This window comes from Oncorhynchus masou, chromosome 27 (genome assembly GCF_036934945.1).
Source record: "Oncorhynchus masou masou isolate Uvic2021 chromosome 27, UVic_Omas_1.1, whole genome shotgun sequence".
Taxonomy (NCBI): Eukaryota; Metazoa; Chordata; class Actinopteri; order Salmoniformes; family Salmonidae; genus Oncorhynchus; species Oncorhynchus masou.
The window spans coordinates 13,693,875-13,715,626 of record NC_088238.1 but is presented as its reverse complement, the minus strand read 5'-3'; the positions used below and the strand labels follow the sequence as shown (position 1 = coordinate 13,715,626).

At 46.2% G+C, this 21,752-nt stretch overlaps 1 protein-coding gene across 1 annotated transcript in view; it reads right to left on the bottom strand.

The window, feature by feature from the left end:
• Positions 1–21,752, bottom strand: part of LOC135515626 (plexin-A4-like) — a 448,288-nt gene that overhangs the window by 164,993 nt on the left and 261,543 nt on the right. Inside the window, 1 exon segment of the mRNA XM_064939255.1 lies at positions 19,749–19,849. Coding sequence (XP_064795327.1) covers positions 19,749–19,849 — 101 coding nt within the window.

Sequence of the window (21,752 nt, the reverse complement as noted above, 5' to 3'; positions counted from 1 at the left end):
AGAGAGAGAGAGACAGAGAGAGAGAGAGAGAGAGAGAGAGAGAGAGAGAGAGAGAGAGAGAGAGAGAGAGAGAGAAGAGGTTGACATTTGAAATGTCCTTATTCTTTTGGAACTAATGTGTAATGTCGAATGTGTAATGTTTACTGTTCATTTTATTATTGTTTATTTTACTTTTGTTTATTGTCTGTTTATTGTCTATTTCACTTGCTTTGGTAATGGCAACAACAAAAACATTCTTGAGTCAATAAGATTCAACCCTTTTGTTATGACAAGCCTAAATAAGTTCAGGAGTAAAACAAGTGCTTCACAAGTCACATAATAAGTTGCATGGACTCACTCTGTGTGCAAAAACAGCATTTAACATGATTTTTAAATGACTACCTCGTCTCTGTACCCCACACACAATTATCTGTCAGGTCGAGCAGAGAATTTCAAACACAGATTCAAGCACAAATAAACATGTTTTCCCCCAATGCCTCGCAAAGAAGGGCACCTAGTGTATTGGTAGATGCACTTTCCCCCAAAGCCTCGCAAAGAAGGAGACCTATTGGTAGATGGGTACAAATAAAATAAAAAGCAGACATTGAATATCACTTTGAGCATGGTGAAGTAATTACACTTTGGATGGTGTATCAATACACCCTTCAGGAAAGGAAGGAAACCACTCAGGGATTTCACCACGAAGCCAATGGTGACTTTAAAACAGTGACAGAGTGTAATGGCTGTTGATAGGAGAAAACTGAGGATAGATCAACAACATTGTAGTTACTCCACAATACTAACCTAAATAAGAGTGAAAATGAGGAAGCCTGTACAGAATAGAAATACTCCAAAACATGCATCCTGTTTGCAATAAGGCACTAAAGTAAAACTGACAGAAAATAATTCATGTCCTGAATACGAAGCGTTATGTTTAGGTCAAATCTAACACAACAAATCACTAAGTACCACTCTATATTTTCAAGCATGTTAGTGCCTGCATCATGTTATGGGTGTGCTTGTCATCGGCAAGGACTAGGGAGTTTTGTAGGATACAAAGAAATGGAATAAGGCTAAGCACAGGCAACATCCCAGAGGAAAACCTGGTCCAGTCTGCAGGACAATAACCTAAAACACAAGGGCAAATATAGACTAGAGTTGCTTACCAAAAATAGATTCCATGTTCCTGAGTGGCCTAGTTACAGTTTTGACTTAAATCAGCTGGAACATTCATAGCAAGACTTTAAAAGACACAGCTGTGATCACTGCCAAAGGTGATTCTGACATGTATTTCCTCGGGGGTGTGAATACTTATGTAAATGAGATATTTCTGTATTTCATCTTCAATAAATGTGCAAACATGTCTAAAAACAAAAGTCATTATGGGGTATTGTGTGTAGATGGTTGAGAAAAACATGTTGAATAAGTAACGGGGTCTGACTACTGTCTGAAGGCACTGTGTCTTTTCCCCAGCCAACAGGCTTTTATCACTGACACTAGACTGTTATATATGACAAGTCTCTGCTGTTATTACTGTCCCCAGCACCCTTCCCAGATGCAGGGATCGATGTCTGAGTGTATTTGTGGAGGAAGATGGAGAAGAGGGGGAGGAGAGAGAAGAGGAGAGCAGGGTTTATGGATGCCAGAAGAGCGATTAGCCTCTGAACATACAACAGATGATTATCATCAGGCCCTAGTCTCTGAACACACAACAGATTACTATAATTAGGCCCTAGTCTCTGAACATACAACAGATTATTAACATCAGGCCCTAGTCTCTGAACACACAACAGATTATTAACATCAGGCCCTAGTCTCTGAACACACAACAGATTATTAACATCAGGCCCTAGTCTCTGAACACACAACAGATTGTTATACATTAGGCCCTAGTCTCTGAACACACAACAGATTACTATAATTAGGCCCTAGTCTCTGAACACACAACAGATTATTATAATTAGGCCCTAGTCTCTGAACACACAACAGATTATTAACATCAGGCACTAGTCTCTGAACACACAACAGATTACTATAATTAGGCCCTAGTCTCTGAACACACAACAGATTAGGCCCTAGTCTCTAACTATAAGGCCCTAGTCTCTGAACACACAATCAGATTACAGATTACTATAATTAGGCCCTAGTCTCTGAACACACAACAGATTACTATAATTAGGCCCTAGTCTCTGAACACACAACAGATTACTATAATTAGGCCCTAGTCTCTGAACACACAACAGATTATTAACATCAGGCCCTAGTCTCTGAACACACAACAGATTACTATAATTAGGCCCTAGTCTCTGAACACACAACAGATTACTATAATTAGGCCCTAGTCTCTGAACACACAACAGATTACTATAATTAGGCCCTAGTCTCTGAACACACAACAGATTATTAACATCAGGCCCTAGTCTCTGAACACACAACAGATTACTATAATTAGGCCCTAGTCTCTGAACACACAACAGATTACTATAATTAGGCCCTAGTCTCTGAACACACAACAGATTACTATAATTAGGCCCTAGTCTCTGAACACACAACAGATTACTATAATTAGACCCTAGTCTCTGAACATACAACAGATTATTAACATCAGGCCCTAGTCTCTGAACACACAACAGATTATTAACATTAGGCCCTAGTCTCTGAACATACAACAGATTATTAACATCAGGCCCTAGTCTCTGAACACACATGCACAGACAGACAAACATAGGCATGTGCACACACAGTATGGAGAATGAATAGGTAAAGATTGATACATTTCACTGTGGAGTAGAAGCCAAAACAAATATAAAGATGTGACAACATTAGCTGGATCCATTCCACACTGACACTTGTCAAATCATAATATAAACAATGCCTCACATTCACCTGTCCAATGCCAGGACAAGGCATTCACCTTGACAATGTCATTTCTCAAAATATGATTCCCAATCTGTCTTCGTGTCACACATGACGGACAGACTGACAGTGTAATTCCGCTCCCGTAAACGCTCCCCAAAAATGACACCTGACAGTGGCGCGCGGCAGCAACGTGCCAAAGTCTTGACAACGTTCCCGTAACTTTCCCACAACGTTCCCGTAACTGTAACTGTCCCACAACGTTCCCGTAACTTTCCCACAACATTCCCATAACTGTCCCACAACGTTCCCGTAACTTTCCCACAACATTCCCGTAACTTTCCCACAACATTCCCGTAACTTTCCCACAACGTTCCCGTAACTTTCCCACAACGTTCCCGTAACTTTCCCACAACATTCCCGTAACTTTCCCACAACGTTCCCATAATTTTCCCACAACACTACTACAATGACGGAACCCCAGAGAGTAATCTGTGTTGACTGGCAGTGGAGAGGAGGAGCTGTGAATGTATAGGATATCTGGGGATCCACTCAGATGCTGTATATGATACATAATACACACATACATGAAATGACAGAGCAATAAAAACATCAACGTTTTATTAAGAGAGCTGTGGGGTTATTGTATATTTAATACCGCTTGTTTATGGATAACAGTCAGCGGATGAATGTTACTAGAGAGAGACGGGGAAGGATGAAAGGGACGATGATCAGGGATGAAAGCTCACCTGCAGGGGAGTTTGACTGAGACGTGATTTAGCATAAGTCCTGCATCACCACACGGCAGAGATTTGATAGGCGAGACGGCTTGATTGACAGCTGAGGCTTAGTGTTGACTGGCTCTCTGAGGGATTGGTTCTTTTGTCAGTGTTATTCCAGTGGCTTTGAATAATGCATGGGGGTTGAAGTCACACACCCACACATGAGCGTGCACACACACACACACACACACACACACACACACACACACACACACACACACACACACACACACACACACACACACACACACACACACACACACACACACACACACACAAAGTCAGGAATACATATGTGTGTGTGTATGAGCACTGACTGTGTAAAGAAACGTTGTGCTATAATGTCTACTACATCTATTATAATGTAAGGGTAAGGAAAGTGCACGAACGTGCACGACACACACACACACACACACACACACACACACACACACACACACACACACACACACACACACACACACACACACACACACACACACACGTGTACCCCCACTCCACACACAAAGTCAGTTCCCATCCTGTCCCTGTTGACTTCCTCCCCTGCATTATTGATCTGAATTCTCCTCTTCCTCGCTAGCCAGACTAACAGCTCATCTAAGAAGAGATCTATAAAGTTAATACAAGCTTTGAGAAGAGAGGAGAGGAGAGGGAGGAGAGGGAGGAGAGGAGAGGGGGTGAGAGGAGGAGAGGAGAGGGGATGAGAGGAGGAGAGAGAGAGGAGGAGGGAGAGGAGAGGGGGATGGAGGAGGAGAGGGGATGAGGAGGAGGAGAGGGGGGGGGGAGGAGAGGAGAGAGGAGAGGGCGATGAGAGGAGGAGAGGAGAGGGGGATGAGAGGAGGAGAGGAGAGAGGGATGAGAGGAGGAGAGGAGAGGGGGATGAGAGGAGGAGATGAGATAGGGATGAGAGGAGGAGAGGAGAGTGGGATGAGAGGAGGAGAGGAGAGAGGGATGAGAGGAGGAGAGGAGAGAGGGATGAGAGGAGGAGAGGAGAGAGGGATGAGAGGAGGAGAGGGGGATGAGAGGAGGAGAGGAGAGGAGGATGAGAGGAGGAGAGGAGCAGGGAGCCAGCAGCTGTGGTTTTGTACAGACTCTGGACCCAGGAGGTTGTTTCAAGGTTGATTGAGAACAATAAACTATCTGAGAAACAGTTTAGACAAAAGCGTTGGCCGCCCAAGGCTCCCCTAGAGTCTAGTGAGTCAGTTTCAGTCTGGGTGTGAGTCCCAAAAGGCACTCTATTCCCTATGTAGTGCACTACGTTTGACAGCCCTGGTAAAAACTACTGCACTAAATAGGGAATAGAGTACCTTATTATTATAATATTGGCCTTGACTCTATCAGAAGAAAGTGGAGGTTGTTGGATGTTGGCTGCACTAAAAGCACTTGAACTTTTCATTGGTCAGTTTGAATAAGACATGTCAAAACAAAGATTTCTCATTGGGCAGACAAGGCCAAACATGGTGAGTAATTGAGAAATTAGGAAGTTTATTTCCTGTTCACATGACCTGACCACTATTTTCCTTCCTTTATTTCCCCTTGGCCCTGTATCGACGTGGTGCAAAATAAAGACAGCTCATTTCCTTCCATTTCTTCCTCTCTCGCATTCTCTCTTCCTCATTCCCTCTTCCTCTTTCCCTCTTCCTCATTCTCTTTCGTCATTCCCTCTTTCCAAAGGTGACGTGGCCACTTCTCCAGGACAGCCAAGGCCTACATCTCAAAGAGCATCCTATTCCCTATATAGTGCGCTCATTCTGACCAGATCACCATGGACATTGGTTAAAGTTAGTGCACTTAAGAGGGGATATGGTTCTATTTGGTACACAGTAGTCATAATGTTATGTCTTGGCTGACTCACTAGCTTTGATCTCCAGTGGGACCTTGCTTTGAACACAGACGACGCTAACTTAATTAGCATCTTTTGTTTCCGGCAGCTAGCACTTAAAAGGGGTGAAGCCAGGGAGACTGAATGAGCAATGAAGATATTTTTCCTTCTCTCGTCAACAATAGGGTGGCTCATTCTAAATGCTGCCTTTTTGGTGATTACAGAGACCCTTAGGGGCTGGACGGTGTTGTCTGTGCTTTTTCAGTGGCTTGGTTGGGTGAACGGGTGAGTGTGTGTGTGTGTGTGTGTGTGCGTGTGCGTGTGCGTGTCTGTGTCTGTGTCTGTGTGTGTGTGTGTGTGTGTGTGTGTGTGTGTGTGTGTGTGTGTGTGTGTGTGTGTGTGTGTGTGTGTGTGTGTGTGTGTGTTCATGTGTGTGTGTGTTCATGTGTCTCAACAGTAGTTTCCAGCCATGCTGATTGAGCTGGTAATCAGAAGGTCAGGCTAGTGGAAGGTAGTGGTTGTCAGGACACTAAGGGACTGAAGAGAGAGAGTTAATGCATTGTTAATTCACTGTCACAGTATCTCTCCTCTAGTGGGCCCACCCCTCCCACTCCTCCCCTTCTTAATCAAATGTAGACTCGCTCCATCGGGCTACCACCCCCTCTCTTCTTCGTACCTCTCCCTCATCCCTCCATCTCCCTCATCCCTCCACCTCCAGCCCTCCTCTGGCCAGGGGCTATTGTGTGGAAGTGTGTTTGTTCAGCTGTCCTCCCTCCTCAGGGACATTGGAGCTTCCCCATCACATCCCCAGGACATGTTCTATGTACTGGCTGGATTAGCCTATTCATGCTTCACTAGCAATGGTATTGACCTCACTTGACTTATAAGTAAAGAGATTGAGGGAGGAGGGGGGAAGGACAAAGGGGACTGATAGAGACAAGAGGGAGAGGAGTGTCACACACACACACACACACACACACACACACACACACACACACACACACACACACACACACACACACACACAGAGGAGTGGGTGCTGGATAAGCGTTACGTCTGGGGGTCTCTCTGGGGGAGTGCAGATGCTATCTGTGTTCTCTTCTGGAAGCAGCCCTGTGTGTGTGTGTGTGATCCCAGGGGTCAGTTGAGAATCTAATGATTACGCTCTAGAGACCAGACAACTGACCCGGGTGAGAACACAAGTGAAGTGTTTACCTCTGCACCCTGAACTCCTGCTGATAGTAATGAATGTGTTGACCTCTGCACTCTGATCTCCTACTGATAGTAATGAATGTGTTGACCTCTGCACCCTGAACTCCTACTGATAGTAATGAATGTGTTGACCTCTGCACCCTGAACGCCTACTGATAGTAATGAATGTGTTGACCTCTGCACCCTGAACTCCTACTGATAGTAATGAATGTGTTGACCTCTGCACCCTGAACTCCTACTGATAGTAATGAATGTGTTGACCTCTGCACTCTGATCTCCTACTGATAGTAATGAATGTTTTGACCTCTAAACTCTGATCTCCTACTGATAGTAATGAATGTGTTGACCTCTGCACCCTGAACTCCTACTGATAGTAATGAATGTGTTGACCTCTAAACCCTGAACTCCTACTGATAGTAATGAATGTGTTGACCTCTGCACTCTGATCTCCTACTGATAGTAATGAATGTGTTGACCTCTGCACTCTGATCTCCTACTGATAGTAATGAATGTGTTGACCTCTGCACTCTGATCTCCTACTGATAGGAATTCATGTTTAACCAGCAGGCACCAAGGGAAGGTGCCAAGGCAAGCAGATCCTCTCAGTGTTTTTTCAGACATACCCTTTGAAATGCTACAGCACCTGCAGAGCAGAGATGAGTGACAAATGAGTTGAGCAGAGATGAGAAAAGTGCTGGTGATTGAGTTGGTATCGTACAGATGAGTTGAGTACAGTGGGGCAGAAGCAACCCGCTGGGATGTAAAGAGCAGATATCCCACTGGGCACACACTGGTTGAATCAACGTTCTTTCCACGTGGGATAGATGTTGAATTGATGTTTGTACCCATTGGGAAGCTTGATTAGCGTGTGTGTGTGTGTGTGTGTGTGTGTGTGTGGATCAATAGTGTATTATCTGCAGCAGTCTGCTGCTCCCTCTGGCCCCAGATCCAGGGGTGTCTGAGTGTCCATTACAGCCCAATGTCCATCCGCTCTGCCCCCTTCCCACTATGTATCGATGAGAGGAGGGGTGGGGTGGGGGGTGATGGTGGAAGGGGGAGGGGGTAGTGAAGGGGGGTAGGGGTGGGGGGGTGATAGTGGAAGGGGGAGGGGGTAGGGAAGGGGGAGGAGGAGGGGTGGGGAGTTGGGGGGTGATGGGGGTAGGGAAGGGGGAGGAGGAGTGGGGGGTGGGGGGTGATTGTGGAAGGAGGAGGGGGAGGGTAAGGGGAGGAGGAGGGGTGGGGGGTGATGGTGGAAGGGGGAGGGGGTAGGGGAGGGTGGGGAGGTGATTGTGGATGGAGGAGGGGGAGGGAAAGGGGGAGGAGGAGGGGTGGGGAGGAGGAGGGAGGGATGGAGGGGCATAGAATCCTTGAAGACAGAGAGGTTAACTGTCCGTGTGAATTCTCTGTCATACAATGGGAGTGACTTTGTACCATGAGACACCGATGCAGTCAGAATTGACACCAAATTGATGCCTTGCTTGACACAATGCCAGTCGATACAGTCCATCCTTGATAGACTTTCCGTAATTGATTTTTCCGCATGATCATTCCAAAAGAGGACTCAATTTGGCAGATATCGCAATATTCAATCAGTGAGGCCACATATGGATCGGCTCACATTAACCAATGGTAGAAACATCTACAGGACGGATAAGGAAACGACAAGGGGGCGAAGAATAAACCCAGGTTGCATCCCAAATGGCACTATATTCCCCACATAGTGCACCACTTTAGCCTTATGGGCCCTGGTCAAAGGTAATGCATTATGTAGGAAAAAGAAAGACATTTGGGAGGCATCTCAGTGGTCTGTATGCCAAGTGTATGGCTTGGTAATTGAAAAGCCTGGCACGTCCAACCCAACATCTTCCCAGGCTTTTATTGGAATCCTTTTAATGTAGGAATCCGCGGCTTGGTGACGGACTAACCAGCCGTTCCCGGTGAAAGATCAGGGGCCTCTGACAACGGCCATATATCTCTTCACCTCCCCCCCCCCCCCCAACACACACACACACCGCCCGCTCCCCACTTGTTGCATTGTCGACTCCGCGCCCCCCCCATTCCCCCTCCACCCATCTTCAAAAACAATACTTGCGAGACCTGAAAAAAGACAAGGCGGTTGTCTGAGTTGTGTTTTGAATTGGTCTTTCTAACCATGGAACAGTGTTATGAGTTTACAGCTGACAAAACATGGTTCTTGGGACACAAGGCTGCCGCCCCAGGGCTCTGTGGTCCCGTCGCTGTGGGGGGCTCAAGTTACCTGGACCCTGTTAAGTATTCAGAGGGGGGGGGGACTCAGCCAATCAATCAGACTTGCAAGGTGGAGGAGCACCAGAGATCAGGTGTCCTGTCTCCATCAGAGAAGGATGCTGTTTCTATGTTTCTGTGCCCTCCTCCTTTGCTCACTAACACACTCACCCACTCACTACTCACTAGACGAATAGAGAAAGAGAGAGAGAGAGCATGGAGTAGGCGAATAGAGAGAGAGCATGAGTAGATGAATAGAGAGAGAGAGAGCATGAGTAGACGAATAGAGAAAGAGAGCGAGACAGAGAGAGAGAGAGAGAGCATGGAGTAGATGAATAGAGAAAGAGAGAGAGAGCATGGAGTAGACAAATAGAGAGAGAGAGAGCATGGAGTAGGCGAATAGAGAGAGCGAGAGAGAGAGAGAGAGAGAGAGCATGGAGTATACGAATAGAGAAAGAGAGAGAGAGAGAGAGAGAGAGAGAGAGAGAGAGAGAGAGAGAGAGAGAAAGAGAGAGAGCATGGAGTAGTAGAGAAAGAGAGAGAGAGAGAGAGAGAGAGAGAGAGAGAGAGAGAAAGAGAGAGAGAGAGAATGGAGTAGATGAATAGAGAAAGAGAGAGAGAGAGCATGGAGTAGACAAATAGAGAAAGAGGGAGAGAGCATGGAGTAGGCGAATAGAGAGAGAGAGAGAGAGAGACAGAGAGAGAAAGAGAGAGAGAGCATGGAGTAGACAAATAGAGGAAGAGAGAGAGAGAGAGAGAGAGAGAGCATGGAGTAGACGAATAGTGAAAGAGAGAGAGAGAGAAAGAGAGAGAGAGAGAGAGCATGGAGTAGACAAATAGGAAGGAAGAGAGAGAGAGAGAGAGAGAGAGAGAGAGAGAGAGAGAGAGAGTTAGAGCATGAAGTAGATGAATAGAGAAAGAGGAGACAGACAAGACAGGGTGGGATGGAGAAAAATTATGTACAGACAGAGGGATACAGAGAGAGTGGGAGAAAGAGAGAGAGAGAGAGAGAGAGCATGGAGTAGACAAATAGAGGAAGAGAGAGTGAGAGAGAGAGAGAGAGAGAGATGAGAGTGAGAGAGAGAGAGAGAGAGAGAGAGAGAGAGAGAGAGAGAGAGAGAGAGAGAGAGAGAGAGAGAGAGAGAGAGAGAGAGAGAGACGCTCAATGCTTCCTGACTGCAGCAGGGGGAGAATAACAGCCAGACAGAACAGCCAGCAGTATACCATCCAACATCCCGCTTCTAAAGCTAAACAGGGACAGTTCTGATCGGTCCCTGGAAGGGAGACCACATGCTGCTGGAAGTGGTGTTGGAGGGCCAGTAGGAGGCACTCTTTCCTCTGGTCTAAAAACATATCCCAACGCGCCAGGACAGTGATTGGGGATATTCCTATATAAGGGTGTCCTGACTCTCTGTGGTCACTAAAGAACACACTGCACTCATTTTAAGAGTAGGGGTGTTAATTAACTTGGCTAAATTCCCAATCTGGCCCTCATACCATCATTGCCACCTAATCATCCACAGCGTGGAATTGGCTGATTCATCCCCCCTCCTCTCCCCTGTAACTATTCCCCAGGTTGTTGCTGTAAATGAGAACGTGTTCACAGTACACTTACCTGGTGAAATAAGGGTTCAATCAAATAAGAACTAACAGACAGAGAGGCGGATGTGGAACAGACCAGAGACCCATTTATGCCCCATCTGGGTAGTACCAACCAACCCCTCTCTAATCCATGTTCCCCTACAGTGGAGAGACCGCCTGTAAGTGACCAATTTCTGTTCTTTTCCCTTCTCCTCTTGACACTAATTCTCCTGCAGGACAAGACAGCAGCAAGGCAGGCGAGCGCTCGCTTGGAGGAAATAGACGAGACAAGTGGTATTGTATCTGTCCCGATCTGACAGAACAATCTGTGGCCATAAATTACCTCTGCCTTTAAGGACATCCAGGTCAATAGACCTATAACGCTGGCTGGCTGGCTGGCTGGCAGTCACACACCAATGGCTGTGACAGGCCAGAACCCCATGTCTATAGCCAACTGCTGCTATTCACCTGATTACATTACCTACGCAATCAAATAACATTCAGCTCAGACTCCCATACATACCACACAAGACAGTCCACCAGGGGTCTCTTCACTGTCCCCAAGACATGCCACCATGGGTCTCTTTACAGTCCCCAAGTCCAAAACAAATTCATGGCAATGAACAGTATTATACGGAGAAATGATCACATGGAACTATCTTCCAAATCCATTTACTCAGCAGACAGCAAATGACCTTTAAAAACGGATTAAACAACATCTCATGGAACAAAGAGGACTATGAGAAACACACACGCACGCACACACACACACGCACGCACACATGCACACACACACACACACACACACACACACACACACACACACACACACACACACACACACACACACACACACACACACACACACACACACACACACACACACAGACACACTAACACACAGACACACTAACACACAGACACACTAGCACACAGACACACACACACTAACACACAGACACACACAAACACACAGACACACTAGCATGCAGACACACAGACACACGAACACACAGACACACTAACACGCAGACACACGAACACACGAACACACAGACACACTAACACACAGACACACTAACACACAGACACACTAACACACAGACACACAGACACACAGACACACTAACACACAGACACACTAACACACAGACACACACACAGACACACTAACATACTGGTGACACACAAACACACAAACACAGACACACTAGACACACAGACACACTACACACACAGACACACACAGACACACTAACACACATGGTAACACACACACACACACACACACACACACACACAGACACTAAGGGAGAGAAGAGATGAATAGAGTCTATGGTGAGACACTGAAGGAGAGAAGAAGAGATGAATAGAGTCTATGGTGAGACACTGAAGGAGATGAAGAAGAGATGAATAGAGTCTATGGTGAGACACTGAAGGAGAGGAGAAGAGATGAATAGAGTCTATAGTTGGACACTGAAGGAGAGGAGAAGAGATGAATAGAGTCTATGGTGAGACACTGAAGGAGAAGAGATGAATAGAGTCTATGGTGAGACACTGAAGGAGAGAGAAGAGATGAATAGAGTCTATGGTGAGACACTGAAGGAAGGAGAAGAGATGAATAGAGTCTATGGTTGGACACTGAAGAGAGAGAAGAGATGAATAGAGTCTATGGTGAGACACTGAAGGAGAGAAGAGATGAATAGAGTCTATGGTTGGACACTGAAGGAGAGGAGAAGAGATGAATAGAGTCTATGGTGAGACACTAAAGGAGAAGAGATGAATAGAGTCTATGGTTGAGACACTGAAGGAGAGGAGAGAAAGAGATGAATAGAGTCTGTGGTGAGACACTGAAGGAGAGAAGAAGAGATAAATAGAGTGTATGGTGAGACACTAAAGGAGAGAAGAGATGAATAGAGTCTATGGTGAGAGGAGAAGGAGAGAAGAGATGAATAGAGTCTGTGGTGAGACACTGAAGGAGAGAAGAAGAGATGAATAGAGTCTGTGGTGAGACACTAAAGGAGAAGAGATGAATAGAGTCTGTGGTGAGACACTGAAGGAGAGGAGAAGAGATGAATAGAGTCTGTGGTGAGACACTAAATGAGAAGAGATGAATAGAGTCTATGGTGAGACACTGAAGGAGAGGAGAAGAGATGAATAGAGTCTATGGTGAGACACTAAAGGAGAAGAGATGAATAGAGTCTATGGTGAGACACTGAAGGAGAGGAGAAGAGATGAATAGAGTCTGTGGTGAGACACTAAATGAGAAGAGATGAATAGAGTCTGTGGTGAGACACTGAAGGAAGAGAAGAGTCTATGGTTAGACACTGAAGGAGAGGAGAAAGAGATGAATAGAGTCTATGGTGAGACACTAAATGAGAAGAGATGAATAGAGTCTATGGTGAGACACTGAAGGAGAGGAGAAGAGATGAATAGAGTCTGTGGTGAGACACTGAAGGAGAGGAGAAGAGATGAATAGAGTCTGTGGTGAGACACTAAATGAGAAGAGATTAATAGAGTCTGTGGTGAGACACTGAAGGAGAGGAGAAGAGATAAATAGAGTCTGTGGTGAGACACTGAAGGAGAGAAGAAGAGATGAATAGAGTCTATGTTGAGAGGAGAAAGAGAGAAGAGATGAATAGAGTCTATGGTTAGACACTAAAGGAGAGAAGAGATGAATAGAGTCTATGGTGAGAGGAGAAGGAAAGGAGAGTAGATGACACAAACAAGGTCTCACTTTGTGACTTTGCCTCTGACCTCCATTGGTGGAGCAACACAGACACACCAAGGCTGTGTTCTCTGTCTGCTAATGCACTCTCCACCCCTGAGACATCAACAACACACACACACACACGCACGCACGCACGCACGCACACACACACACACACACACACACACACACACACACACACACACACACACACACACACACACACACACACACACACACACACACACACACACACACACACACACACACACACACACACACACACACACACACACACACACACACACACTTTACAAGCACCTCCTTACTTTCCCTCTGTCACTAGCTCTCTCTGCGTCACTCTTTCCTCACTTACTAGCTGTGTTCTCTGATTTTGGCAATTCAATTTCAATTCAAGGGCTTTATTGGCATGGGAAACATATGTTAACATTGCCAAAGCAAGTTAAATAGATAATAAACAAAAGCTAAATAAACAATACAAATTTACAGGGAACAAGTTCAAAAAGAATAAAGACATTTCAAATGTCCTTTCAAATCGAATCAAAATGTATTTGTCACATACACATGGTTAGCAGATGTTAATGCGAATGTATCGAAATGCTTGTGCTTCTAGTTCCGACCATGCAGTAATATCTAACAAGAAATCTGACAATTTCACAACAACTACTTTATGCACACAAATGTAAAGTAATGAATAAGAATATGTACATATAAATATATGGATGAGTGATGGCCGAACGACATAGGCAAGATGCAGTAGATGGTATAGAGTACAGTATATACATATGAGATGAGTAATGTAGGGTATGTAAACAATTTATAAAGTGGCATTGTTTAAAGTGGCTAGTGATACATTTATTACATCCAATTTTTAATTATTAGAGTGGCTAGAGATGAGTCAGTATGTTGGCAGCAGCCAGTGATGGCTGTTTAACAGTCTGATGGCCTTGAGATAGAAGCTGTTTTTCAGTCTCTCGGTCCCAGCTTTGATGCACCTGTACTGACCTCGCCTTCTGGATGGTAGCGGGGTGAACAGGCAGTGGCTCGGTGGTTGTTGTCCTTGATGATCTTTATGGCCTTCCTGTGACATCGGGTTTTGTAGGTGTCCTGGAGGGCAGGTAGTTTGCCCCTGGTGGTGCGTTGTGCAGACCTCACTACCCTCTGGAGAGCCTTTGGGTTGTGGGGGGAGCCGTTGCAGTACCAGGCGGTGATACAGCCCGACAGGATGCTCTCGATTGTGCATCTGTAGAAGTTTGTGAGTGTTTTTGATCAGCCTCTTGATGTTGAAGAGGCGCTGCTGCACTGGTTTTCTTCTTGGAGTCCGTGATTGACTGTAGACCCTGACACATACCTCTCATGTCTGAGCCGTTGAACTGCGACTCTACTTTGTCTCTATGCTGACGCTTAGCTTGTTTGATTGCCTTGCGGAGGGAATAGCTACACTGTTTGTATTCGGTCATGTTTCCGGTCGCTTTGCCCTGATAACAGCCGTGGTTCGCACTATCAGTTTTACGTGAATGCTGCCATCAATCCACGGTTTCTGGTTAGGGAAGGTTTTAATAGTCACTGTGGGTACAACATCACCGATGCACTTGCTAATAAACTCGCTCACCGAATCAACGTATACATCAATGTTGTTGTCCGACGATATGTGGAACATATCCCAGTCCATGTGATTGAAGCAATCTTGAAGCGTGGAATCCGATTGGTCGGACCAGCTTTGAACAGACCTTGAGCACGGGCGTTTCCTGTTTTAGTTTCTGTCTATAGGCTGGGAGCAACAAAATGGAGTTGTGGTCAGATTTTCCGAAAGGAGGGCAGGGGAGGTCTTTGTATGCGTCGGGAAAGTTAGAATAACAATGATCCAGGGTTTTGCCAGCCTGGGTCGCGCATTCGATATGCTGATAAAATTTAGGGAGCCTTGTTTTCAGATTAGCCTCGTTAAAATCCCCAGCTACAGTAAATGCAGCCTCAGGATATGTGGTTTCTAGTTTACATAGAGTCCAATGAAGTTCTTTCAGGGCCGTCGATGGGTCTACTTGCGGGGGAGATACACGACTGTGATTATAATTGAAGAGAATGCTCTTGGTAAATAATGTGGTCGGCATTTGACTGTAAGGAATTCTAGGTCAGGTGAACAAAATGACTTGTTATGATCACACCACGTCTCGTTAATCATAAGGCATACACCCCCGCCCTTCTTCTTACCAGAGAGATGTTTGTTTCTGTCGGCCCAAATCTTTGAAGAAACCAGGTGGTTGTACCGACTCTGATGACTTATCCCGAGTGAGCCATGTTTCCGTGAAACAGAGAATGTTACAATCTCTGACGTCTCTCTGGAAGGCAACCCTTGCTCGGATTTCGTCTACCTTGTTGTCAAGAGACTGGACATTGGCAAGTTGCATACTCGGGAGCGGTGCCCGATGTGCCCGTCTACGGAGCCTGACCAGAAGACCGCTCCGTCTGCCCCTTCTGCGACACCGTTGTTTTGGGTTGCTGGCTGGGATCCGATCCATTGTCCTGGGTGGTGGACCAGACAGTGGATCCGCTTCGGGGAAAGTCCTATTCCTGGTCATAATGCTGGTGAGTTGAGAGGATGTTGGTGAGTTGGGAGGAACTATTGGATATAAGATCAACTTCTTATATCCAATAGTTCTTCCCGGCTGTATGTAATAAGACTTAAGATTCCCTGGGGTAACAGTGTAAGAAATAATACATTAAAAAAACAAAATACTGCATAGATTCCTAGGAACGCGAAGTGAGGAGTCTCTGTCGGCGCCGGAAGTACTGTATATTATGTATATTATGTCTTAATAAAGTTTTGTAAGGATGTGAAAATAGTTAAAGTACAAAAGGAAAAATGAATTAACGTAAATATGGGTTGTATTTACAATTGTGTTTGTTCTTCACTGGTTGCCTTTTTCTTGAGACAACAGGTCAGAAATCTTGCTGCTGTGATGCACACTGTGGTATTTCACCCAGTAGATATGGGAGTTTATCAACATTGGATTTGTTTTTGATTTCTTTCTGGGTCTGTGTAATCTGAGGGAAATAAGTGTCTCTAATATGGGCATACATTTGCCAGGAGGTTAGGAAGATCAGCTCAGTTTCCACCTCATTTTGTGGGCAGTCAGCACATAGCATGTCTTTTCTTGAGAGCCAAGTCTGCCATCGGCTGCCTTTCTCAATACCAAGGCTATATGCTTACTGAATCTGTACATAGTCAAAGTTTGGGTCAGGTGTTCTGCCACTGTGTACTCTCTGTTTATGGCCAAATAGCATTCTAATTTTTTTGTAAATTCTTTCCAATGTGTCAAGTAATTATCTTTTTGTTTTCTCATGATTTGGTTGGGTCTAATTGTGTTGCTGTCCTGGGAATCTGTGGGGTCTGTTTGTGTTTGTGGACAGAGACCCAGGACCAGCTTGCTTAGGGGGCTCTTTTCCAGGTTCATTTCTCTGTAGGTGATGGCATTGTTATGGAAGGTTTGGGAATCGCTTCCTTTTAGGTGGTTGTAGAATTTAACGGCTCTTTTCTGAATTTTGATAATTAGTGGGTATCGGCCTAATTCTGCTCTGTATGCATTATTTGGTGTTACCTGTGGCGCTGATGTTTAGACCGAGGTATGTATAGTTTTTTGTGTGTTCTAGGGCAACGGTGTCTAGATGGAATTTGTATTTGTGGTCCTGGCAACTGGACGTTTTTTGTACCACCATTCTTTTTGTCTTACTGAGATTTACTGCCAGGGCCCAGGTCTGACAGAATCTGTACAGAAGCATCCGATCATCTGCAAATAGTAGACATTTGGCTTCAGATTCTAGTAGGGTGAGGCCGGGTGCTGCAGACTGTTCTAGTGCCCTCGCCAATGTGTTGATATATGTTGAAGAGGGTGGGGCTTAAGCTGCATCCCTGTCTCACCCCCTGGCCCTGTGGAAAGAAATGTGTGGTTTTTTTGCAACACCACTTTTCATCAATTTGATGGGGTATTGTGTGTAGGCCAGCGACCTAAAACATTTAATCCATTTAAAATTCAGGCTCTAACACAAAAAATTGTGGAAAAAGTCAAGGGGTGTGAGTACTTTCTAAAGGAACTGTGTATATATACTGAACAAAAATATAAACGCAATATGCAACAATTTCAAAGATTTTACTGAGTTACAGTTCATATGAGGAAATCAATCAATTGAAGTAAATTCATTAGGCACTAATTTATGGATTTCACATGACTGGGAATACAGATATACATCTGTTGGTCACAGATACCTTGAAAAAATTGGCCTCACAATGGGCCTCAGGATCCCAAACCATACCTGCCTATACCATAACCCCACCGCCACCATGGGGCACTCTGTTCAGCAAACTACTCGCCGACAGGTCTGCTGGTTTGAGGTGGGTTGAATGTACTGACAGATTATCTAAAACGATGTTGGAGGCGGTTTATGGTAGAGAAATTCACATAAAATAATCTGGTAACAGTTCTGGTGGACATTCCTGCAGTCAGCATGCCAATTGCACGCTGTGGCATTTTGTTGTGTGACAAAACTGCACATTTTAGAGTGGCATTTTATTGTCCCCCGCACAAGGTGCACCTGTGTGATGATCATGCTGTTAATCAGTTTCTTGATATGCCACAGGAGAAATGCTCACTAGCAGGAATGTAAACAAATGTGCTTTTTGTGTGTATGGGAACAACACTTTACATGTTGCGTTTATATTTTTGTTCAGTGTATATTTCTCTGTCTCTTCCAGTTTGTCGCTCCCATCCCCGTTTATGGTGTAATGCTTTAGTTCCACTGTGTTTTCTCTGTCACAGTAGCTGCAACTTCTCTGCCCTTCTATGGTCCTCTGTGTGCCAGCAGGGCCGTGTAGGGCTGGAGGTGCTAAGCACACCTGCCTGAGATGTGCTCCACCGATACACAGAGGAGGGGTGGGGAGTGGAGAGCACACACACACACGCACGCGCACACACACACACACACACAGACACACACACACACACACACACACACACACACACACACACACACACACACACACACACACACACACACACACACACACACACACACACACACACACACACACACACACACCACCCCAGGGCGATCAGCAAGAGCACAAGAATCCAATTTTCAATTTAAAGTGGAGTGAGAAATATACCTGGCCCCTAGGGCCTCTAGCCAGCACTATCTCTGACTCCAATACAGTGGAGGGGGGGATGGAGTGAGGGTATGGGGGATTGGCAGCGACAATGTGTGTGAGAGAGTGTGAGATACAGAGTGAAAGACAGAGATAGAAAGAGAGAGAATGTGAGTGAGTGCGTAAGAGTAAGAGAGAGATGAATAGAGTGAGTCAATGAGTGAAAAAGAGCAAGTGAGTTAGAGAGAAAGAGAAAGAGAGAGAAAGAGAGAGAGAGAGAGAGAGAGAGAGAGAGAGAGAGAGAGAGAGAGAGAGAGAGAGAGTGAGTCAATATCCGCCCTAAGAAAGAGTTTTCTTATGTGTGGGCTATCACGGTACCCATATCCGCCTTAAGTTCTTCTGAGTTTTCTTCCTCCCTCTCTCCCTGTCCTGTCTCCCTGTCCTGTCTCCCTGTTCTGTCTCCCTGTTCTGTCTCCCTGTCCTGTCTCCCTGTCCTGTCTCCCTGTCCTGTCTCCCTGTCCTGTCTCCCTGTCCTGTCTCCCTGTCCTGTCTCCCTGTCCTGTCTCCCTGTCCTGTGTCCCTGTCATGTCTCCCTGTCCTGTCTCCCTGTCCTGTCTCCCTGTCTGTCTCCCCTGTCCTGTCTCCCTGTCCTGTCTCCCTGTCTCCCTGTCTCCCTGTCCTGTCTCCCTGTCCTGTCTCCCCCTGTCCTGTCTCCCTGTCCTGTCTCCCTTGACCTGTCTCCCTGTCCTGTCTCCCTGTCCTGTCTCCCTGTCCTGTCTCCCTGTCATGTCTCCCTGTCCTGTCTCCCTGTCCTGTCTCCCTGTCCTGTCTCCCTGTCTTGTCTCCCTGTCCTGTCTCCCTGTCCTGTCTCCCTGTCCTGTCTCCCTGTCCTGTCTCCCTGTCTTGTCTCCCTGTCCTGTCTCCCTGTCCTGTCTCCCTGTCTTGTCTCCCTGTCTTGTCTCCCTGTCATGTCTCCCTGTCATGTCTCCCTGTCCTGTCTCCCTGTCCTGTCTCCCTGTCATGTCTCCCTGTCTTGTCTCCCTGTCTTGTCTCCCTGTCCTGTCTCCCTGTGTCCATCAGTGCCCTGGCAGTAATCATGGTCTTTGTACTCCCAGAGGAGTCTGGTTTCTGGAAGGTAAACGAGGCCAGGGGTTTTGGTTGGTAATGGATCTGAGGGGCCTGGCAGCAGGCCTATCCCCAGGAACCCTATCTGAGTCTGGGAGTGGCAGTAAGGCCCCTAAGTGCATTGGCCCAGGCGTCTCATCCCTACTCAACCCACCCAGCCAAACACAGACCACCTGTCTGTTCATGAGTCACATTTGATCAATACCACTCGACAGCAGTATTGTAGAAAACATTTCAGAAAACTTCAAACTGATGTAAATTGCTTTGTATTGCACTTACATGTTGTGCAGGACACACCAGCCACAGTGAGGGTCTCCTGAGCCCAGACACTCGCTGCAGGTGGAGTACTGGCCACAGGCTTCCACTGGTACCCTCGTCATCTACACAGAGAGAGAGATACAGAGTTATCGCCTGGTTACACACAGAGAAACAAGGTAGGAGTGAAGGAGAGGAAGTGAGAAAGAGAGGAGGAGAGAAGGAGGGGAGTATGAGTGAAGGTATGGGTGTTGGGTTATTTCATGATTATCAGATATCAATATCAGCTCACACACAGACACCCTTCACTCCTCTTCAGTCAATACATATAGGACACATCTCTGGTTCATAGTTAATCACTATGATTTATAACCATGCCAATGCTGACTGGCACTGACTGGCACTGACTGGCACTGACTGGCACTGGTATTGAGTGCCAGTGCTCTGGGGCAGGGCTGAAACAGACGGGAGAGTTCCACTCTGTGCAGAGGGCAGTGCCTCCTTGTCTCCATGGTAACAACATCCAGCGCTCCCAGTGTCAACTGCATTTGATTAATGAGCCGTCATTGGTGGATGACCGATGTCACTCAAATTGGTCGTGGGTGACAGCAGGGAGGGGGGAAGGGGCAGAGAGAGAGGAGATCATCACAGGGACATCATGTCCCATCACTATGGGTTTATAGAGAAGGCACTGCTGTTCATGATATTGGTGTGTGTTTGTCCGTGTTTGTGCGTACGCACAGGCATGTATATCTTTGTGCATTTGTGTGCGTACAGGTGTGTGTGTGTGTGTGTGTGTGTGTGTGTGTGTGTGTGTGTGTGTGTGTGTGTGTGTGTGTGTGTGTGTGTGTGTGTGTGTGTGTGTGTGTGTGTGTGTGTTTTGTGCGTGGTGTGTGTGTGTGTGTGTGTGTGTGTGTGTGTGTGTGTGTGTGTGTGTGTGTGTGTGTGTGTGTGTGTGTGTGCGTGCGTGGTGTGTGTGTGTGTGTGTGTGTGTGTGTGTGTGTGTGTGTGTGTGTGTGTGTGTGTGTGTGTGTGTGTGTGTGTGTGTGTGTGTGTGTGTGTGTGTGCACCCCCTTTCCACTCCAAAACTGGAAATGACTCTTTCCTGTGCGGTGGAGCATCTCAATATCTAGAAAAGTTCAGTCATGCTTTGGTGACACCTTCCACACATCATCATCAGACATTTACAGCTTTGCTGGAAGTTAACATTTTTCTGTGGATGCATCCAACATTTCTGCCTAAAGAGTCCACCAAAACACTCTTGCAGATGAGAAACTATGCAATTACCTGGGAAAGGATTTTGAGGAAAAATGGAAGTAGCTCGCCCATACTAACACTCACAGAGCAACTGCACTGACATTTAGTAAGTGTAAAGGTTGATGCTATTCATAACGTAGTAAAACGTATCAGAGAACATTATCTCTGATTTTACCCTCGGGTGAGATCAAAGTGGCTTCAAACGGGACGCTTTTTACCATCTTTTTAAATTGAGATTTTCTATTGTGGAGGAGAGGAGAGAGTGCAGGTTGTAAGAGCAGTCATTTCCTCCAGACATTCTAGAGAGAACCCATCTCTCCTCTCCAGACAGACTAGGCAGAACCCATCTCTCCTCTCCAGACAGATTAGGTAGAACCCATCTCTCCTCTCCAGACAGACTAGGAGAACCCATCTCTCCTCTCCAGACAGACTAGGTAGAACCCATCTCTCTTCTCCAGACAGACTAGGAGAACCCATCTCTCCTCTCCAGACAGACTAGGAGAACCCATCTCTCCTCTCCAGAAAGACTAGGGAGAACCCATCTCTCTTCTCCAGACAGACTAGGAGAACCCATCTCTCCTCTCCAGACAGACTAGGAGAACCCATCTCTCCTCTCCAGACAGACTAGGGAGAACCCATCTCTCCTCTCCAGACAGACTAGGAGAACCCATCTCTCCTCTCCAGACAGACTAGGAGAACCCATCTCTCTTCTCCAGACAGACTAGGAGAACCCATCTCTCCTCTCCAGACAGACTAGGAGAACCCATCTCT